This window comes from Equus caballus, chromosome 3 (assembly GCF_041296265.1).
Source record: "Equus caballus isolate H_3958 breed thoroughbred chromosome 3, TB-T2T, whole genome shotgun sequence".
Taxonomy (NCBI): Eukaryota; Metazoa; Chordata; class Mammalia; order Perissodactyla; family Equidae; genus Equus; species Equus caballus.
The window spans coordinates 17,032,582-17,052,864 of NC_091686.1; the positions used below are offsets into that span (position 1 = coordinate 17,032,582).

General features: G+C 57.9%; 1 protein-coding gene across 1 annotated transcript in view; it reads left to right on the forward strand.

The window, feature by feature from the left end:
- The first annotated feature begins 5,228 nt into the window (after positions 1-5,228).
- Positions 5,229-20,283, forward strand: part of CDH5 (cadherin 5) — a 34,349-nt gene continuing 19,294 nt past the window's right edge. Inside the window, exons 1-2 of the mRNA XM_001495895.6 lie at positions 5,229-5,851; positions 17,242-17,461. Coding sequence (XP_001495945.3) covers positions 5,670-5,851; positions 17,242-17,461 — 402 coding nt within the window. The 5' untranslated portion in view covers positions 5,229-5,669. The remainder of the gene's footprint in view (positions 5,852-17,241; positions 17,462-20,283) is intronic.

A 20,283-nucleotide genomic window follows, 5' to 3' on the forward strand; every position in this document is an offset into this window, starting at 1 on the left:
GGAAAGGAAGAGAGTCCTAGGTGACAAGGACGACACAGGCAAAGGCTCGGAGGCAGGAAGCTGGAGCAGCTCAGCCTAAGACTGGATCCAGGCCATTCAGAAGGCTCAGCCCAGTCACGTGAGCCTTGTTCGAACAGGGCAGAGCCACGCCGGGCTGGGTACTTAATGCTGTGAAATGGGAAGAGCCATGCCCCGGTCGGGGTCACCGTATTAGAGATAAGGCGCAGAGCCTGGGACAGCGATGACACATGCAGTTAACTCCACCCCAGCCTCAGAGCTCATCGGGGGACGGTCTCTTTCACTTCCCTGGGTCCCCACCCCAGCCTGGCGCAGAGCTGGGCACCCAGCAGGGCTGAGCCATCCATTGATTCGGTGCCTCCGGAAGCCTTCGGGAAAAGGACCTACTGTGCGCTGGCACATACCACAGCACACAGTATACATGGCCCAAGGCCTTGTGTCTGCCTCAACACGCCCGTGGCCCATCCACCCGTTCACTCATTCACGCACTCATTCGTTCAACAGCCCCTGCTCTGCGCCCACCCTGAGCTCAGCTCGGCACCCACAGGTGAGCCCAGTCCCGACCCTACTCTGAGGAGCTCTCCCTGATCCTTGTGGGACCAGCACTGAGGGCGAGACCCCTGCCCTGCTCGTCCTCCCTCCGGGGCCCCCACAGCCTACCCCGCACTGACGCCCATTCCGTGTCCCCTGAAGATGGTGTCGCCCCCGTCACCACAGCCAAGGACCCCTCCCCAAACCCCCGCTGGGGAAAGGGTCTCCCTTTGTCCGTAACTCAGCAGGCGGGCTCACAGAGCCCACTGCCCTCGCAGCCCAGGCCATGTCTCTCCCGTGGAGGCAGGAGCGCAGCGGGCAGCCTGTGAGCCCACACAGTCAACTGTCCCCTTTGTGCCCCACCCAGGGAAAGTCCGACCGTCAGATAGCAGGCTCCTCAGCAGCCACAGGTGTCTGGAGCAATTATCCGGAGAAAAGAGGAAGGAAATGGAAAACTCTTCAGCAGCTAAATGGAGCTACTGACAGAAGCCGTGGCGCCCATTCCAGGCGCTTTCCCACAGGAGCATCCGAGTTTCATCCCTGGCTGGGTGTTCTGTGACAGGGGCCCGGCTCACAGCTCTCCACCAGGGCTGTGCAGACAGGGCCAGGGCCACTCCCTGCAGGGGCGGGGAGCCCCACACACCCACGCAGTCCCTGGGGGAGCCACAGATCTGGCCCACAGGGCCTGCCTGCTGTTCCAAGGAGCGATGGTTTCACGTCCGCGTTTCTGGAGCACTCATCCTGTGCCGGGCGCCCACCACACATGCAAAGGAGACACTGTCGGACTGAGAGAGGGCAATGAGCAGAGAAGCGAGGGGTAGGGCCGTGAAGGGGTTTTGTAAATGCTACGGGAGCACAGAGGAGAGAGTGGAGCCGCAGAGAGGGCCCAGGAGGGCAGATAGGGGTGGAGAAAGCTGGCGGGGGCTCTGCAGGCAGGCGAGGGGGCAGAGAGAAGGCAAGGACAGGTAAAGCCCCAGAGGCGTGAGCTGCGTGGTTTTACGGCCACCTCCCCTGCAGAGCCAGCGGCCCGGCTTCCCTGCGCCAGCCTTGGGCCTTCCACACTGTGGGGAAGAAGGAACGGGGTCTCTTGTGAGGAGCCCCTTCTGTGCACCAGACACAGGTTGAGAGGCAGGAAGGCTTGGTGGGCGAGGAGACGGCCTCTGAACAGACGCCTGGGTTGGAATTTCCGTTCCACCACTGACATGCTCTGTGATCTCGGAGAGCACTTAATTCTCAGTCTTGGTTTCCCCATCTGTATAATGGGGACAAGAATAGTGCCGTCCCCCAGGGTTGCCCTGAGGACTGAACAAGGAGTTCCTGGGGAGAGAGCTCCGCTCACCACCAGCACACCGGGGCAGTGGTCCTCAGACTCCCACGTGCAGACACGTCACCGGGGAGCTACAAACATGTGGGTCTCCATGACCAGCTTTCTGACTCCATCTGCCTGGAGAGGCCCAGGAATCCAGATTTTCAACACTCTCCCCAAGTGATTCTGAGGCAGGCGGCCTGAACCACACTTGGAGAAACGCCGGCTCAGGAAACGCTTGTTGTTACCGTCTTTTCTTTTCTTTGTCTCATTTGACCCACCAGACAGCCCTGCACAGTGTGAACTGGCAGCCCATTTCACAGGTGAGGAAAGAGGCTCAGAGAGGCAAGTCGACAGCCCCAGGTCACACAGCCCACCGTGGGGCAGGGTAGGATCTGAACCGGTCTGCCAACCCCGAAGCCTGAAGCTCTCCAAGCAGGGCATCACGGGCTCCCCCAACACCCTTGTTACAGTCCCCAGCCCACCCCCACCTCCCCCACTGTTGCTTCCTCCTCCGGCTGCCTGCTAATCAGGTCTCCCAGACCAGCCTGTTTCCTGCCGGCCCACCGGCTGCCTCTTTTGCTCCTGATGGCACTTCCCGGCCTTGTGCCCTCCCATTACCTCCTTTGCCTCCAGATGGGTTGGAACAGGGGCTGGGCAGTGGCAGAAATGGGGCATGAGATCCTCAGGGAGCCCCGAGGGGCGCTAGCCCCCCCTCCCGTGGCCTAGACTACCTCTGTGTGGCGAGCCCATCCCCGCTCCAGGGGCACGTATCTGGACACCATTCCCTTGTTTACAGACGACAGGAACAGCGGGCTTCAGGGCAGTCAACTTCCTCACGGATGGGGAGGACAAAGGGAGCTGGCAGATGGTGCCAGGACAGACCCTGCACCGTCTGCCACCTGCGCCCAGTCTGAGACCCAGCAGGAAGCAATGCCCAGCTGGGCCCGGCCCTGTGGGCACGTAGACCACCAGGGCAGGCTGTCGGCACAGGCAGGGAGGAGGGGGAATGGGGCTGGGGCATCAGCGACGGAGTGCGGGCCTGTCCCGGCTCCTCAGTGGCCACCCCCACCCTCTGGCAGGAGAAGGCAGAGTTAATCCTGTCGGAGAAGGGAAGTCTGAGCCTTTGTTTGCTCATTCCACAAAGGGTGATGGAATGTGCTGGGTCCCACTCAGGCTGCCCCAGGACTGCTCTCCTGCCAGAGGTTCCCTCTTCCTACTCCAGCATCATCTGGCTTCCGGTCTGCTGGACGCCCCCTCAGCACACAACATGCCACCATAGCTTTAAACAGACAAAAAGCCTCCCATTTCTCTGCCCCCGTCACTGCAAGTCTTGGAGGAGCTGTGACCGCGGAGCCCCCACTCCCTCATCCCCGGCTCCAGCCCCTCTAATCCGTCTCATCCACGCCTCGCCGCGTGATCTGCTCTGGTCGCAGCCATCTATCGCCTCCGTCTTCCAAATCTAGCAGTCGACACTCAGCCCTCACTTTTCCCAGGATGACCCGGCTGACACCCCACTGTCCTAACCTGGCTCCACAGCCCTGCCCTCTCCCAGCTTCCCTCCTTCCTCGCTGGGCCCTCTTCTAACAGATCTGCAAATCCTGGAGGCCCGGGGGCCTCCCTCCCTGTAAACTTATCCACTCCTATGGCCTCAGGTGCCAGCCCTAAGATCCCCCCAGCTTTCAAACCTCATCTCCAGGCCACCCATCTCCACCTGTACCCACCCCTGTCTCCACCAGTATCTACCCCATCTCCAACTGTACCCACCCCATCTCCACCTGTATCCACCCCTGTCTCCACCTGTACCCACCCCTGTCTCCACCTGTATCCACCCGTTTCCACCAGTATCCACTCCTGTCTCCACCTGTCTCCACCCCTGTCTCCACCTGTACCCACCCCTGTCTCCACCTGTCTCCACCCCTGTCTCCACCAGTACCCACCCCTGTCTCCACCTGTACCCACCCCTGTCTCCACCTGTATCCACTCCTGTCTCCACCTGTCTCCACCCCTGTCTCCACCTGTATCCACTCCTGTCTCCACCTGTCTCCACCCCTGTCTCCACCTGTCTCCACCCCTGTCTCCACCTGTATCCACTCCTGTCTCCACCTGTCTCCACCGCTGTCTCCACCTGTACCCACCCCTGTCTCCACCTGTCTCCACCCCTGTCTCCACCAGTACCCACCCCTGTCTCCACCTGTATCCACTCCTGTCTCCACCTGTCTCCACCCCTGTCTCCACCTGTATCCATGCCTGTCTCCACCAGTACCCACCCCTGTCTCCACCTGTACCCACCCCTGTCTCCACCAGTACCCACCCCTGTCTCCACCTGTATCCACCCCTGTCTCCACCTGTACCCACCGCTGTCTCCACCTGTATCCATGCCTGTCTCCACCAGTACCCACCCCTATCTCCACCTGTACCCACCCCTGTCTCCACCTGTCTCCACCCCTGTCTCCACCAGTACCCACCCCTGTCTCCACCTGTATCCACTCCTGTCTCCACCTGTATCCACTCCTGTCTCCACCTGTACCCACGCCTGTCTCCACCTGTACCCATGTCTGTCTCCACCTGTCTCCACCCCTGTCTCCAGCTGTATCCACACCTGTCTCCACCTGTACCCACGCCTGTCTCCAGCTGTATCCATGCCTGTCTCCAGCTGCCAATCTGACATCGCCATTTGGGTGTCTAAGAGCCATCTCAAACTCAATATGCCCAAAACAGGGAAATCTTTTTCTCTCCCCCCAAAAAAATATTCTTCCACGCACTCCCCATCTCCATTCCAGTGTCCGCTGACGTCCTGAGTGCCCTGGGCAAGCCCTCTCCCGCTCAGGTCTCTGCTCAGCTGCATGATGGAACAAGATCGGGACTTCCCGACCATTCATCCACCCCCGGAAAAACAGGGGCAACTAGTCAAAGGACGGATTCCCCCAGCCTGCCCTGGGAGATTCCAAATCAGCTGCCCTGGGTGGGGCTCTGGGGTCGGCAATTTGTAAAAGTTCCTCCTAACTCTCAAATTAACGGAAACTGAGCCCCTCCCCCCAGCTTCTTGGTTCTGACAGCTTCCGATCCGGCCTTCAGCTTCACCACCTTCCACGCCCCTCTTCGACTCTAGATGATCACAGCAGCCATATGGGGTTCGGGCTACAATTATTCCCATTTTACAGATGAGGAAACTGAGGCTCGGGGGGGGACATGATGGGCCCACAGTCACATCAGAAGCAGAGCCAGGGCACTTGACGCTGCCTGCCGTTCCTAAACCCAACGACCCCCACAAACCCAGTCTGGCGCCTTAGAGCTGGAACCCATGCCCACGCCCACCGGAAAGTGGATCCGGCTCACAGAGCCAAGAGTGGCGGTCTGCGACTCGTCTCCCACCCACTCCACCTCTGAGGCCCCTGAAGCATCCCCTGCAAAGTCTGCCCCCACCTCACGTGCCATGGGGTCACCCGGGAGAATCTGACTCTCAGCCTGGGCTGACCCAGGCTGGATTTCTGGCGCTGCTACGCCCCAGCCGGGTGGACACACAACCTAAACTTGCTGAGTCTGTGTCCCGAGCTATAAAATGGACGTGATGACACCTGCCCTCGGGGTTACAAGGAGGGTGAACTAAGGCCCTAGGCAGGTGCTGGGATCGGAGGCCCAGAGCTGAGGCCCGGGGTTGGGGTCCCAGTTGAGCATCCCAGGCTGGGGCAGGGCTAGGCCTCCATGGGGTCAGCCCGGCTGGGCCGAGGTGGCCGCCCACCACGGGGCCTGCCTGTCTGCGGCCAGCCCGGCCCTCACAAAGGAACAATAACAGGAAGCCATCCTGGGGGAAATGGGCCGGGGCCAGCTGGAAAACCTGAAGGGGCGGCGGCCAGGCCTCCCTTGCAGGCCGGGTGTGGCTCCCCTCGAGAGGCTGTTGGCTGCTGAGCTCCGCAGAGCTCCCCAGCGTGCTCGGCCCCGGAGAGACGGACAGACAGACGGACAAACGGAGACACCTCTCAGCCAACGGGCACGGTGAGTGAGGGCTCCCCGCACCGCGCGCTACCCCAGACCCATCGCCATGTGCCCAAGACCAGAGGGTCCTCAGCTTCTGCATCTTAGAATGGCGTCGTTGGGGGTCCCAGGAAGAGCCACTCCTTGGGGCAGACTGGGTCTCCTCCTGGCTCAGAGCAGGGCTGGGAAGGGCCACCCATGGTCACGAGCAGGTGTTCTCAGGGCTGAGGGAGGGCGTGAGGGCTCAGCTCTCCCACATGTAGACTCCGCAACTCGATGTGACTTGAGGGCCCACAGGCTTCCACTGGTGCCAGGCTCAGAGAAGGTAGGATTCTGCCCAAGTTGCCCAGCACACCACCCACAGGGGACTGACACCCAGACCTAGGCTCCCCCTTGGTGCCCCTTCCCCCACAGGAAAGGATTAACCAAGGCCTGGCATCAGGCCCTCCCCAGGGATTGGAAGAGAAGCCCAGGAAGAGGAGCTCTGAGCCTCGGGCCCTCACTACCAGCCAGCGCCCCCACTTCTGGAGTAGCAAGCTGAGGCGTAACTCCAGGCACTAGAGGTCCTGCCTATGGGAATCCCTTCCCCACCCTGCCCAGCCCCAGATGCTGTGGGGGCTGGTCCCCAGCTGTGGGAGCTGCGTGCAGGAAAGCGGCTCACCCATCCCCCCAACACCCAGATAACCAAAGGCTGGGCCCAAGGGACCCGGCAGCCCTCATATTTTAGGGAAATCGCCCCAAAGAATCTTGAAGGCAGGCAGCACAGGGTGAGAGCCCAGCCTGGAGACAGTGGTCTTGGGCGCAGATCCCAGCTGTACCACTCACTTCCTGTGTGACTTTGGGAAAACTGCCCAACGTCTCTGAACCTCAATTTGCTTGTCTGAACAGTGGAGACAGCAATTCTTTCTGCGGTTCCTCGTGGGAACTGGAGATGATGCGCACAGAAGCCTCTCAAGGAACGGGGCTCATTATGTTCTCCTACTAACAGCCCCATGAGTGAGCCCATCCTTTCCCCCCCTCCATGGAGGCCACCGAGCTCCAGAGATGTTAGAGCTGGAGTGGGAACTGGAACTAGAGCTCGCGCCCGCAGCCCCGGCTCCTTCCAGCACCACGCAGCTCTCCCCGTCTCAGCTTTCTTGTCTGTGAAATGGAGGAAACGGTCTTTTCAGGAGTCAGTTGAAAGAAGCAATATACACACCTGGCGCCAGGAACAGCTCATAGTAGGGGAACCTTCAAGAAATCACGGCTCAATTTATTTGCTGCCCCAGAGCTGACTGTGGCTGTGAATGTCAGAACGGTTTTGAGCCCTGAGGGAGGCCAGTCCCCAGCTAGTGAAAGGGATGGGGTGCAAGGGACGGGCTGTCGACTCAGCTCTTCCTCCAGTAAGCACCCTGGGCAGCTACTCTGCAACAAGCACTATGCTCATTCTCTACCCGCCTCCCCCGCCCCCACCATGGACCTTTCTGCCGTGGGTGGTGGGCAGCTAGGATCCTGACACGGGAGAAGGGCATTGCAGGGGAGGCAGGAGGCCTGGGCGGCTCGGAGGTTTTGGGGAGGCTGCAGCCGGAGGGGTTTTCAGAGCAAGGAGCACCCGGAGGGCGAGGGATGCTGCAGGCCCTGAGGGCCAGGCCCGGAGCTCTGGTTCATCTCCAGGCGATGGGGACCAGTGGGGCTGTCCGCTGTCCAGCCTGAGTCCAGCCATCTTTGGGCCGCACCTGGAGGGCAGCAGGTGGCCTCTAAGGGGCCCAGGAGCTGCTGAGCCCCAGGCGGCCGTGCCAGTTCCAGCTTACGGCACCCTGGGCGCAGGGGACGCGGCCACCGGCCTTGAAGAGGTTAAGCTGCCCGCCCTCAGCCTCGACCTGAGCGATTGTGCTGCTGAACAAGGGCCGGACGTGGGGGCAGGAAGCCGGGGGGCTGTGCTTATTTTCTCCCAAGGCTGGATGACTCACGGCTCTGCCGCTGCCTCGGGGACACAAGGTGGACACAGTGGCCACCAGCTGAGGAAAAATCTTGGGCCCCTTGCCCATGTGGACCCATCCCTGCTACATCTGTCCCCACTCTGCACCCCCACAGCAGCCTTGAAGCCACTCAAAGAATTCCCATTTGACAGATGGGACCACAGAGGCCCAGAGAGGCTGAGCAGCCAGTCCAAGGTCACACAGTTAGTAGGAGGTAGAAGCAGGATATGGGTGAGGCCAGCCCCTCTGACCCCACAGCCCCCACCACACTCCATAGCGAAGATCGGAGAGGGGATAAGTAGAGGAGGATTGAACCTGACAGTTCAAGCCACAGAAGAGGCACCAGGACAAGCCAGGAGCCCAGTGACCCTGGGAAAGGAATGTTCTAGGAGACAAGTCTTGCCCTCAGGAGCTTGGCATCTGGCTGGAGAGGTGCTGAAAAGCCCATCCTTGGACAACCAGATCCAAGCTGATGCTGGGTGGAAAAATCATGGAAGGCTTCCTGGAGGAAGAGCAGAAGCCCCAGAGGATGCTGGGAGGTCTTGAGTAGCCCCTCTGCTCTCTGAGCCTCAGTCTTCTCAGCTCTCCAGGGCAGGAAACGGGCCTCATTCAGGGACCTCCAGATTGACTGTCTTGGGCCACAGCGTAACAGTCAGATCCTGGCGGGTGCAGATACGAGGAGGAGGAGGAAGCAGGGCCCATGGGGCCAGGCCAGGCAGGCGGTGAATGAGATTTCCTTCTGGAAAGGAAGAGAGGAGAGCAGGAGGTGGGCCCAGGACAGAACCAGGAAATGAGGTCAGGTGTGAGTCGGCTAGTCGAGCCCACAGCCACCCGGCTGACAGGGGTGAGTAGATGTGGGTCAAGACACCCGCATACTTACTGAGCACCTAGTGTGTGTCAGGCTTCACCCCTATGATCTCACTTAATCCTTCTGACTAGGAAGGCAGCTACCATTGGTGAGGAAGCTGGGGCTCAGAGAGGGCAAGGGACAGGCCTAAGGCCACACAGCTCCTATGCAGCTGGGCAGATCCAAACAGGCAGGTGTGTGGGGTTCATTCTGTTGTCCCCCCGACTGCCTCATAGCCCCTGGCAGAGTCAGGAAACCCAGGGGAGGCTGGAAAAGTCCAGGGTGGTGTTCTCTCCTTGAACTCGGAGTTGCCCTAGTAAGAGACGGGAACAGACTGGATGATCCTGGAGCCCAGAGACCCCAACACAGCACACATTTGTTTCAAATCACAGCCATTCGCTCCATTTTGCGAGCCCTACCCTCCGAGGCCCCTGGCACAGGGTAGGTGTGTGTTCATCGGGGACCTGTAAGAAGGGTAATCTTGTCCTCAAAGGACAAAATCCTAATGGTGGTGTGTCTGACAATGGGACAGGCCATTAGAGATGCTATTGGGGACAAGGACAAGCTTCTCTGAGTTATTCCAACTATTGTACCTGCTCTGACCCCCCACAGGGTTGTCTGCAAATATGCAGATTTGTTTTCAATCCTGTGAGTGAGGAGGGAAGCAGCAACAAGACCGGAGCTGGAGACGGTGGCCAGCTGACAGGCAGCAGTGGGGACCCTGACACCTCAAGTCAGGGGCCTCGAGTTCATGAGCTGGATGCTGGGCAGACCCAGAACCTGCCTGGTCACATGTGCTCGGGCCAGGGACAGAGCTGGCCCAGGGCCAGGTGTCAATCAGAAGGCCTCGTGGGGGAGGCGGCCTGGGGCTTGAAAAGAAGTAGGGCGTTCACTCAGGGGACACAGCAAGGAAGGGTATTCTGGGCAGAGGGAACAGCCTGTGCAAAAAGCCTGCTGGAGAGAAGAAGAGCACTGTGTGTTCCAGAAACGCCTAGTTCTCCTCGTGGCTGGAAGGGGCATGGAGATGGGGCTGAGGAGAGTCGGAAGGGTGGGGCAGGGACACACCGTGCTGGGCTGTCCGTGCTGGCGCTGGAGCTAGACTTCGTCCTGCAGGGTGGGGAGCCAGGGAGGAAGGTCAGCAGGGGGACAGTGTGGTCAGCTCTAGGGGGAGTCGAGATAGGGAGGCTGTTGGCAGAACCCCGAGGGGAGAGCATGAGGTCTGGGACTCACAGGAGCAGGTCCCAGGAGTGAACTGAGCCGCGAACCAGGAGAAAGTCCCAAGGGGCCAGCTCGGAGCTGCCCAGCCCCACCCCCAACACACCCCAACCCCGAGGCTCCCAGGGCCTCACCCTTCGTCCTCCCGGTGCTCGTGGCTGCCAAGGCCCAGCTGTAAATGCCATGGATCACGCAGACAAGTGAGGGGTCCCTGAAGGAGTCTGGGGACCACTGGCTCCAACCTGTCCTAGACTGAGGCTGAGGGGGTGGAGGCAGTGGGCATGGCTGCCCGGGGCCTCACAGGCAGTGGGGGTCCCAGTGCCCCCACCCCCCGCAGGCACACCTCCTGCATGTTCTGGGCCTCTCCTCCCATCACCCGGCCCCTAATCCCTGACCCAGGGCCTCTGGGATGGAGTCCAGAGCCTGGGGGAAGCTGGGCTGGGACAGAGCGTCCAGTCTGCCCTCTGAGGCTCTGCCTGGGGTGGGCTCCGCTGCCAGAGCCCGTCCCGCTGACACGGGGTGCTGGGCAGGAGCAGAGGGGCCACACGCGGAGCAGAGACTCTTCAGGAACTGGCGTGGGCATTTGGGGGTGTTGTGTGTCCTAACCTGGAGTCCTCCTCTACCCACCCCCAAAGGCCCCCTGGGCCTGCTCAATAACCCCCCAAACCCAGATTTAGCCCCTGAAACCTCAGACTTGAGCAGGGATCTGCCCAGGGAGGGGTAGGGGGCAGGACCAGCCCAGGGGATTTGTCGGGCTGCCCCGCTGAGCCGCTCCCAGGGGGGTCCAGTCTTCCCAGGGGCAACTTAGCCACAAACGGAGCAGCTCGAGCCCCTCCCTTCCCTCGGCTCCCTCTGTGCCCCCAGCCCCTCCTTTTAAGGAGCACGGAGCTGAGCGCAGCCCCTTCAAGGTCAAACCCCAGTGACAGAGGGGACCACGAAGAGAAAGGGAGCAAAGAGAGTTCGCCTGATGCCCCACAGCAGGTCAGAGAGAGGCGGACTCAGCCCTGGCCCGAGACCCTCACACCCATCCGGGACCTCCTGTCTCGGCCCTCCCGTCTCGGCCCTGTTACCGCTTCCTCTACTCCTCCATCAAAGTGAGCATCATAATTTGAAACCGTGGGGTTTTTATCAAGTGGTTAGTGTCCCTCCCTCCCACGGGGGTGCAGCCCACATGTAGTTTGGTGCCTGGCACATAGTAGGTGCTGGATAAATGTTTGTTGAGTGACTATGTAACCCCAGGGCTCTAGAAAGGGCTTCAGAGAAGTGGTGACAAATGACCTAAATCCAGGCAGAAGAGAGAGAAGGGCAAGTGCAAGACCAGGAGGCTGTGACCCAGCGTGGCGGGGCTTAGTGTCCTTCAAGCGGGGGCTCCTCCTGGAGGCTCCCCAAGCACCTTGAGACCCAGACGGGCAACTGGAGAGCAGCAGTCAGAGGCATAGGCCCCACCATTGGCTGGGCCTTCGGAGCCACCCCTCAGTCCTCAGGCCTGGCCCAGGCATCTAGGTTCTGACCTCAGTGGTCCCAACCAGTGTGGACACAGCCCCGGACCCAGGAGCTCTGTGAGGCCCTGAGCTCCCATCCTGGCCTCGTGGAGCCCAGCCGCTCCCTGGGGTCTCTGAGCCTCCTCCCCCTTCTCCTGGGCTCCCTGCCCGTTCACCAGGGGCTTTGGGCCACATACTCTCTCCTTTCATTTTGGTCCCCCTGGACCTTCCCAGACTGACCCCAGAAGTCCCGCCCTCATCCAAGAGTCCATTTGGAGCTGCCCCCAAAAGCCTAATACAGCTACAAGGATGGGGCATCGTCAGAGATCCCGGATGACAGGGACCCGGGCTGGCGAGTTCCCTATCCTCCCATGGCTGTTGTGGGGCAAGTTCCCAGGGCTGCTCAGCTGGGATCTTCTGGGCACAAAACCCTTTCTAAAACCCTCAGCCCCTCTGCCGTCTGTCGTGCCCCAGATCCACCAAGCAGCGGCCTCATCTCTCCCAAAACTTGGTGAGAGAAACCAAGAGCTGTGACTCCTGTTTGTAGGAAGGCAAAGGGCTAAAATAGTCTGAACCCAGCCGTGGCTCTGACCACACACTTTGTGCGGAGGGCCGGGGGGAGGGGGCCCACCTCCAGAGGTGCAGCCAAGGGAAATTCTGTTTCCAGCTGTGGGTACAGCCCGCCAACGTCCTCTCCATCAGCTGCAGGAGAAGAAATAATTATTGGAAAAAACCCTTCCCCTTGGCCCCCATTTTGGTGGCCAGATTTCTAATGCAAAAGGCAAAAGACACAAATAAATGTGGCTTTTCAGTTGGAAAAGTCCCTCTGGCCCCTCTGAGATGGGTATAGAAGGAGCCCAGGATTTAGAACAAGGTAGACGTGGGTGAGAGTTCCAGATCTACCACTTACGAGTTGTTTGTCTCTGAGCCTCAGTTTCTTCCTCTGTGAAATGGGGATGGTAACCCCCACGTCCTGGGGATAGCGTGAAAACTGAAGGAGATGGTATCTATGAAAGCTAAGCATGGAGAACAGTTGGTTATTATTATTACACGTGAATGTCACCACAGAGGTAGAGAGAGGGTGGCGTGATGGGAAAAGCACTATTTGGGGTGAAAGGCAGCCTAAGTAGAAATCCTGGTTCGGCTCCTCCCCTTACCGCTGTGTGACCCAGGATGACTTACTCCACCTCTCTGAGCCTCAGCTGCAAAATGGGATTATTGACAACTACGTAGAAGGATGCAAGCTTTAAATGAGATAACGTGTGCCGCTGATGAGGGACTCAGGAATCTCAGCCCCCCTCCACCGTCCCAGGCAAGAAAGGGCTGTCCGGGGAGGGCACTCAAGGGTCCCACACAGGGGTGAAGACAGGATTATGTGATCCTTATCTCCCAAAGGCCCCCATCTCCAAGGTCCCACCTCTCCAGTAACTGCTCACTGAGAAGGAGCTGAGCACGCAGACCTCTCCCCTGACCCCAGCAAGTGACACACTGGTGATACGGGCCCAAGTGGGAGGCAGCGCCAATCCAGTCAGAAGGCGGGAGCTTGATGATGCCCCATGTATGCCAAGGGATCTCTCTCCAGGGCTCACAGCAGGGCTGCTGCTGGACAGGGAATAGAATCCAAGGGGCTTTTCTGCACATTCAGAGAACACTTCGCATGCGGGGCCATTCAAAGCCCACCGAGGGGTCAGTGTCCCCTGTGAGCCATGTGGCTGTGGCCTGTGATGTGGCCTCTGCTTTATTTCAGTCCAGTGTGGTTATTCGTTCCTTTGGCTGATGGCTGCTGTCAGCCCTGGGACCACTAGCCCATCCAAGCAGGCCCCAGCAGAGAGGAAGCCGTGCACCTGTTCGCTGTATCAGACGTGGTCCCACCAGCAAACAGAAGTTACCCCAGGGGTTCAAATGCAGAGACTTTATGAAGAGAATACTTACAGAGCTCTGTGCTTGGGTGAGGGTACAAAGGGGATGTCGAGGTATGCAGCAGACACCAGCAACAGTGGGAAGCTGTCACCACCCCAGGGACAAAGGGGAGGGCAGGGTGTTTCCAGAACCCAGAGAGGGACAGAACCACGGAGGGGCGGCCCAGTAGGAGCTATCATCACGGAGAGATGCAGCCACAGCAAGAAATACGAACCAGAGTAGAGAGCAGCAGGGAAGAAATACCCCACTTCTCACCTCCCATCCTCAGAGCTCCTGCTGGAGCCCCTGCTGGCCAAGCACCAGAAATCAGGGCCAGAGGCCAGGGGTCAGCCCCCTGACACAGAACAGAGGTCAGGGGTCAGCCCCCCGACACAGAGCGGAGGCCAGGGGAGGTGCGGGGGGAGTGGGACTGGCAGGGTGGGGACGAGCGCATCCCCCAACCAAATGAATGGATGTTTAGGAACAAGAATGGTAAAGTGACTCCCCAGTGGAGCAGAACCAGAGTGTCAGCGAGGCTTCGTACGCGTTTGGCATCATTGTTAGTTTTTTGGCCATGTTAACAAATACTTTTTAATTAGGGCTTGAGAACAACCCTGAAAGGAAGACACCAGTGTTCCCATTGTACAGATGATGTAACTGAGGCTCAGAGAGGTAAAGTGGCCCGGGCGCCGTCAAGCAGCGACAGAGCAGTGCATCTGAGGTTCTGGAAACCACGGAGCCTGCCAGCACAACCGTCCCCCTGCACTGTGTGAGCCCAAAGAGGGAAGATCCCCTGGGACTTGTGGCTGGGCCTTGGGGAGTAGGGAAGATGCAGACAGTGCAAGATGGAAAGACACTCTCTAGGAAGGAAAGGAAGCTGTGACTTGAGCCCAGCAGTGGGACATGGGTATCAACCCTGGGACCGGTCCCAAGCTGGGCCATAATGGAGGATGCCCAGGGATGCACAGGGCTGGGAGGCGGGGACCAGGGTCGGCTCCCCAGAGGAGGACCTTTGGGCTCAACTCTGAAGGACTAGTTCACCAGACAGAGAAAGAGGGAAGATTCTGGGGGACTGTCCTGGGCCACTTCTCCTCACCAGCTACCTGCTCTCCTTAGTGTCACAGTTTAAGCATCAAACACACAGCGACCGTGTGCAAGCTACTCCAGCCCTGCTTTCTCCTCCAGACTCTGGGCCGGGTCTCCAGAAGCTGCTGGCCATGGCTACAGAGACGTTTAATAGGCCACTGCCGCCTGATCCAGGTCACACAGATCTTCTGGTTTTCTCCCCATCAAACACGCCACTCACCCTAGTCTTCCTGCTGCCCCCAACTGCTCAGGCCAAAGACTGGGGAGCCATCCTTGATTCCTTTCCATCTCTCACCCCCACATCCCCTCACCAGCAAGTTCCGTTAACTGTTCCTCAAAAACATAGCCCACGGCCCTCCCCTCCAAAACCTGGTCTGGGCCACCATTAGAACGTATCCACAGGTTCCAGGACGAGGGCATCTTTGGGGGCCATCACCAGCCTGCCACACTGACCTGGTCACCTCTTCTTGTGCCCCACCCCCGGTTGCTCCTTTCTGTCTGACTCACCTTCTTTTGGTTCTTCAAACACACTAACCATTTTCCACCTCAGGGCCTTTGCACTGGCTGGTCCTTCTGCCTGGAATTCCCTTCCTTCCCTTGGCATTCTCGGGGCTGACACTCAGATGTTGGCTTAAGTGTCGTCTCTCTGAGAGGCCTTTCCTGGCCTTGAAGTCTCGGCCAGCTGCCCCCTCACTCTCTGTTGCATCCCCCATTGCAATTCCCTGATCACTAGCTTATGTTTTCCTCGTTTACTAATTTCCCTGGTGTTTCCACTCCAGCGTGCACTCCCTGAGGGCAGGCCGCATCCGGTTTCATGGTATACAGTAGGCGCTCAATACCCATCAGCTGAGTGCCTGGGCTCTCCCTCTGTCCTGTCTGGAGGCCTGAGAACTCTCTCTCTCAGGCCTCGGTTTCACTTCTGTTTGTTTTCCTTTTTCATTTTTGAGTCACTTCTCACTTGAGGGAGGAAGAAAGAACCAACACTTGCAGTTCCTTTCTAGGCAAAGAAGGAAACGACCCACCGGGCCCGGGCCCAGCAAGGCTGCGGAGGGGTCACACCTGCCTCCTCCCCAGAGTCAGGACCAGCTTCCTGGCCAGGGCTCCCGGCCTCCCCAGGCCTTTGTTCGCCGGCTTCCTCCCGCCCGCAATGGCCGTCCTTTCCACATCCTACCTCGAGGGGCGCCAGGTCTCTCCTAGTTCCCCCGCCTCATTTATGACTGAGAAACTGAGGCCCGGAGCCTCCCCCCGGCACACGGCACATGCATCCTGGGGCCTCCTCAACACCCTGCCCCACCCCAACCCTGGAAGCCAACTTCCTCCTGGCCAACTGCAGGGGCCACTGGGTAGGGGCCTTAGATGCTAAGATCAGCAGACGCAGAGGCCGGGCTGGCCCAGCACAGGCATTCTTGGCCCTTGTTGAGACAGCCCGGCGCCAGTGTCTCAGAAGAAATGTTACTAGAGTTTAGGAACCTCCTGTGACGGGCAGAGTCCAGCCTCTCCCTGGGCGGGGAGGCAGCCAGGAAGGAGGCCTCCCATCCAGCATCCAATAGGTCCTTGTCTCGCTCCAGGCAGAAGCCCTGGTTCCCACTTCCTCCCAACCACCTTCTTCCTCTGAACCATCCCAGGAGCCGCAGGTCAGTGACACAGGAACCCAGCAAGGGTAGATGATGGGGTCAAGGCAGAGAGGGCACTGTGATAGCCAAGATCACAGCCTCCACCCGCCATGGGGCAGTGGGGAGAATCCTTCTTCTGAGAATTCAGGATGAAGCCAGGGCCCATCTCTGGATGAACCTCAGATCCTGGTCCAGGCAGGTCCCACGTCCTGAGGGCTGCCTTCAAGGGCGTGCAACCTGTGCCATCACACAGGGCCCTGTGCTTAAAGGCCCGCATGCTTGGTTTCCTGTCTTCTCTCTCTGTCTCGAAATTCCTAAAAATCTTTGAGCTAAAGGACCCGCGTTTCCATTTTGCACTGGGCCCCAGAGATTAAGGCAGTCCTGTGGGCCCAGCCTCAGTCCCGCACCGGGCCCCAGCCCTGGTCTTGGGCCAGGTCCTAAGCTGATCGTCTGCTGTGAGTTCTGGGTCTGGGGAGAGCCTGACCCTCTGGGTTAAGACATTTGGGTTTCCTAAGAGCCTTCTGAAGACAGCATCAAAGCCAAGGCTGCCGCAGGGGCTCTGGGGCCGGCCAGAGGGGCAGTGTTGTGCAGGAGAGCCTTTAAAGCCGCCCCATTGCAGCTGCTGGGATGAGAGAGAGCAGTAGGGAAGAGCACAAACTTTGGGGCCAGGCAGACTCGGTTCAAATCCTCCCTCAGCTGCTTACAGTCTGAGTGATGTCAGAAATGTCACTAAACCTCTCTGTTCCTCAGCTCATCTGTAAAAGGAGGGTTACAACTACAACCACCTCGAGGGTTCCTGGGAGGATTCAATGAGATAACATATAATGTGCTTGGAATAGTGTCAGGCAAATAATGTGTGCTCAATGAATCTTAGCTCCGACACCCGGGCTCCATTCTCAGCCCCACCACTTGCTCCAATGTGAACTTTAACCTCCCTGTGCCTCAGTTTCCTCATGTGTACAATGAGGGCAACCTGGGTGTCCAGTGCACAGGGCTTTGGGAGCTACCATCAGCATCAGCAGCCCTCTCCTCCAGGAATCCTTCCCAACGGCCCTCCTCTGGGCTCCCCTATTGCCTGTGCTGGCTGCCACACTAGCCCATGTGACACTTAAGTAGGCGTTGTCTCTGTGTGTGTCTTCCCCTCCCAGACTGGGAGCTCTCTGGGGCAGGAACTGAGTTGGCTCTGCAGTATCAGCAGAGAGTGAAGGATGAAGGCGTGAACACACAAGGAGAGTCCAGTTGTCCCTGGGAGCTGCTCACACCCCAGGGCAGTGACCACCATGCCTTGATGGTGCCTCCTGTCTTTCCCCAGGTCAGTGCCTCCCAGGAAGATGCAGATGCTCATGATGCTGCTCGCCGCCGTGGGTACCTGCCCGGGCCTGCTGGTGGCAGCTGCAGCAGGTGTTAACTCTGCCCAACTGGACACTCCCGGCATGCTGCCCACCCACCGGCGCCAGAAGAGAGACTGGATCTGGAATCAGATGCACATCGATGAAGAGAAAAACAGCTCGCTGCCTCATTATGTGGGCAAGGTAAGGCTCAGACCCCAGGACAGGAGAGGCCTCTGCAGCAGGGGGCCCACAGTGACGGTGGTGGTGGTAACATGCTGATAGATACTGTGGTGGTTTTAGGGGTGGGGATGATGGCCGTGAGGGCGATGGTAATGGTGGTAGAGATGGTGGAGGTGGTATATGTGGTGGTGGTGGTGGTGATGGTGGTGATGATGGCAACGGTGAAAACAAAGGTGGTGGTGGTGGTGGTGACCACGTAGGTGATGGTGGTGGCAGTAATGTGGTGATGGTGAGGGCTATGGTTCATTTTCTCCCAGACCTTGGTCTGTGGACTAAACATTGCTGCTGGAATAGCTACCCCAGGCACAGGCTGAAGAGGCCAGCCTGGCCTGGGGTTTCAGGGCTTCGAGCAGAACCAGCCGAGGCTATCATTAAATTTTCCCATCTGAGAGGCCCAGAAGACCTGAGCAGCCTTCTACAAAATTGTGCTGGTGACAAAGTTAATCATCCAGGCCATGGTTTGCGAACCCCTGTCTAGGCCTTGGAGTCTCCTCAAAAACCCCTTGCTCTCAGACTATCCCTCCCTGGTCCCCTGTCACCCCACACAACACCCTAGATTTTAGGACCCCCATTACAAGGTGCCTGAGCCAAGCCTGCCCTCCAGGGCAGTGCCCAAGGCTCCAGCCCTCACTTCCTCCCCCTTTAAAACTCGTCCATCCCCAGGCAGCTTCCTAAAGCTTGGAACTGATCTGAGAGACTACTGATCGGTCTTACGGTGTCAAACTGTTGTTGATGTCAAAACCTTCCATTCTAATTCAAAGGAACAGCTCTAGTGGTGGGATTTCACACACAACGGCAGGTAGATGGACTAAGTATTTTGAGAGTTTTCAGTAAGAAGAAAAATTTCTCTCAAGTGTTTTAAAATCTCACCATGTCAGTTTCTTGGAACCTAAACATGGTGGGCTACGAGAAAGAATAGATCCATGTGCTGGTGAGAGGGAAGTATGGTGTCAAGCACATGGCTGGGTTCTGGGAAGAAAGCAGCAGGCAAAGACACGGCCCCACCCTCGTGGAACTTGTGGTCTGAAATAGAGACTGGCAGAACCCTCCCACCACCTGGTTTTGTAAATAAAGTTTAATTGAAACAGAGCCATAGCCATTCACTTACAAATCGTCATGGTTGCTTTCATGCTCTAATGGCAGACTTGAGTAGTTGTGACGCAGAACATATGACCCAAAAAGTCAAAAACGTTTACTATCTGGCCCTTTACAGAAAGAGCTTGCCCACCCTTGTCTAGAAGAGCAGCAGACACCAAAGAATCTTACAGATGGTGGTGATGCAGGAGCCCTGTGGTCACAGAGAAACAGGCTGCAGAGGAACCTTTGATAGGGGAGGGTTCAGTCTGGCCTCAGCACCAGAAATGTCACGTCAGCTGGGGTGGGGCCAGCTGGGAAAGTCCACTCATGGCCCCACCTACAGTCAGCTGACTGTGCCCACGGGCTCCTCTGGCTCCCAAAATGGCTGGGAAATTTAAATCCTTCCGTACGGCCACTCAGAGGGGAAGACGCTTGCCCAGGGTCATACAGGGAGCCCAGGGCAGAGCCCTAGGTGAAGCGAGTCCTGACCCCCAACGCAAATGTGAACTCTGTGTCATAGAGGAAAATGTCGTCAGCCCACTTACATCCTTCCCAACGGGATGACTGCGCCATGAATCAGCCTCTGAAGAGAACGGTCAGCCCTAAGGAAAACCTGCAGGGTGAGTCAGGGAGAGCCAGCAGAAAGTGGGGGCCACCTGCATCACGTGCCGCCCTCAAACTTGGGGGGGCTCGCCCACTGGCCTTCAAGCAGCAGGAAGAGCGTCAGCCATGCCATCATCTACCATCAGGGTCCACTTGGCACCTGGTGGAGGGCAGGGAACAGAACAGCCACATGTAGTCCCCACCCTGGGAAGAAACAAGGATGCTGTGAGAAGCAAGGACACGGCTCCGAGGATCAGCCCCTGGGTCCCAAAGACATACTCTGAGGGAAGGAAGTCCCTTGTTTATCGAGACCAGAGCCCGGAGCCTTTGTGTACAGATCTGGTCGGACAATGCGAGCCAGCCCTGAGCCACCTTCCGAATCCACAAATGTGGGTCAGTACGGCTTTTGGCATTAAGACATCATGTCTAAATATGGTGATAATTTTAAAAAAGAGGGCTCCCAGAAACCCATACCTTAGTCTAATCATGAGAAAAATGTCAGACACATTCCAGTAGAGGGGCACCCTACAAAACACCTGACCAGTACTCCTCGAAACTGTCAAAATCATCAGAAACAGTGAAAGTCTGAGAAACTGTCACAGCCAAGAGGAGCTTAAAGAAACACGACAACTAGATGTCATGTGGGATCCTGGATGGGATGGGAGAACAGAAAAAGGACATCAGATAAAAACTAAGGAAACCTGCATAATGCATTAGTTATAACATGATGCTAATAATAGGAGGACCTGGGAGCAGGATATGTGGGAATTCTCTGTACTATCTTCCCAATTTTTCTATAAATCCAAAACTGTTCTAAAATATAAAGTCTATTTAAGAAAAGTTGGAGGGAAGGAAAACAGAAACTTAAATGAAATGTTTTGGGTTTTTTTTTTGGAACACTATTTATTTGAAGATATTGAGAAAATATTATCAAAGTTGGTTAAGGGTGAGTCAAATGAAATCTTATACAGAATCGCAATAGACTAGATGGAAGCTGACTCACTCCCCTCCCTCCCCTGCCCACGTGGGGCTGAACACGCCCACCCAGGACCAGTCTGGAACCACCACCTCATCCTAACCCTGAGCAACAGGGCCCCAGACTG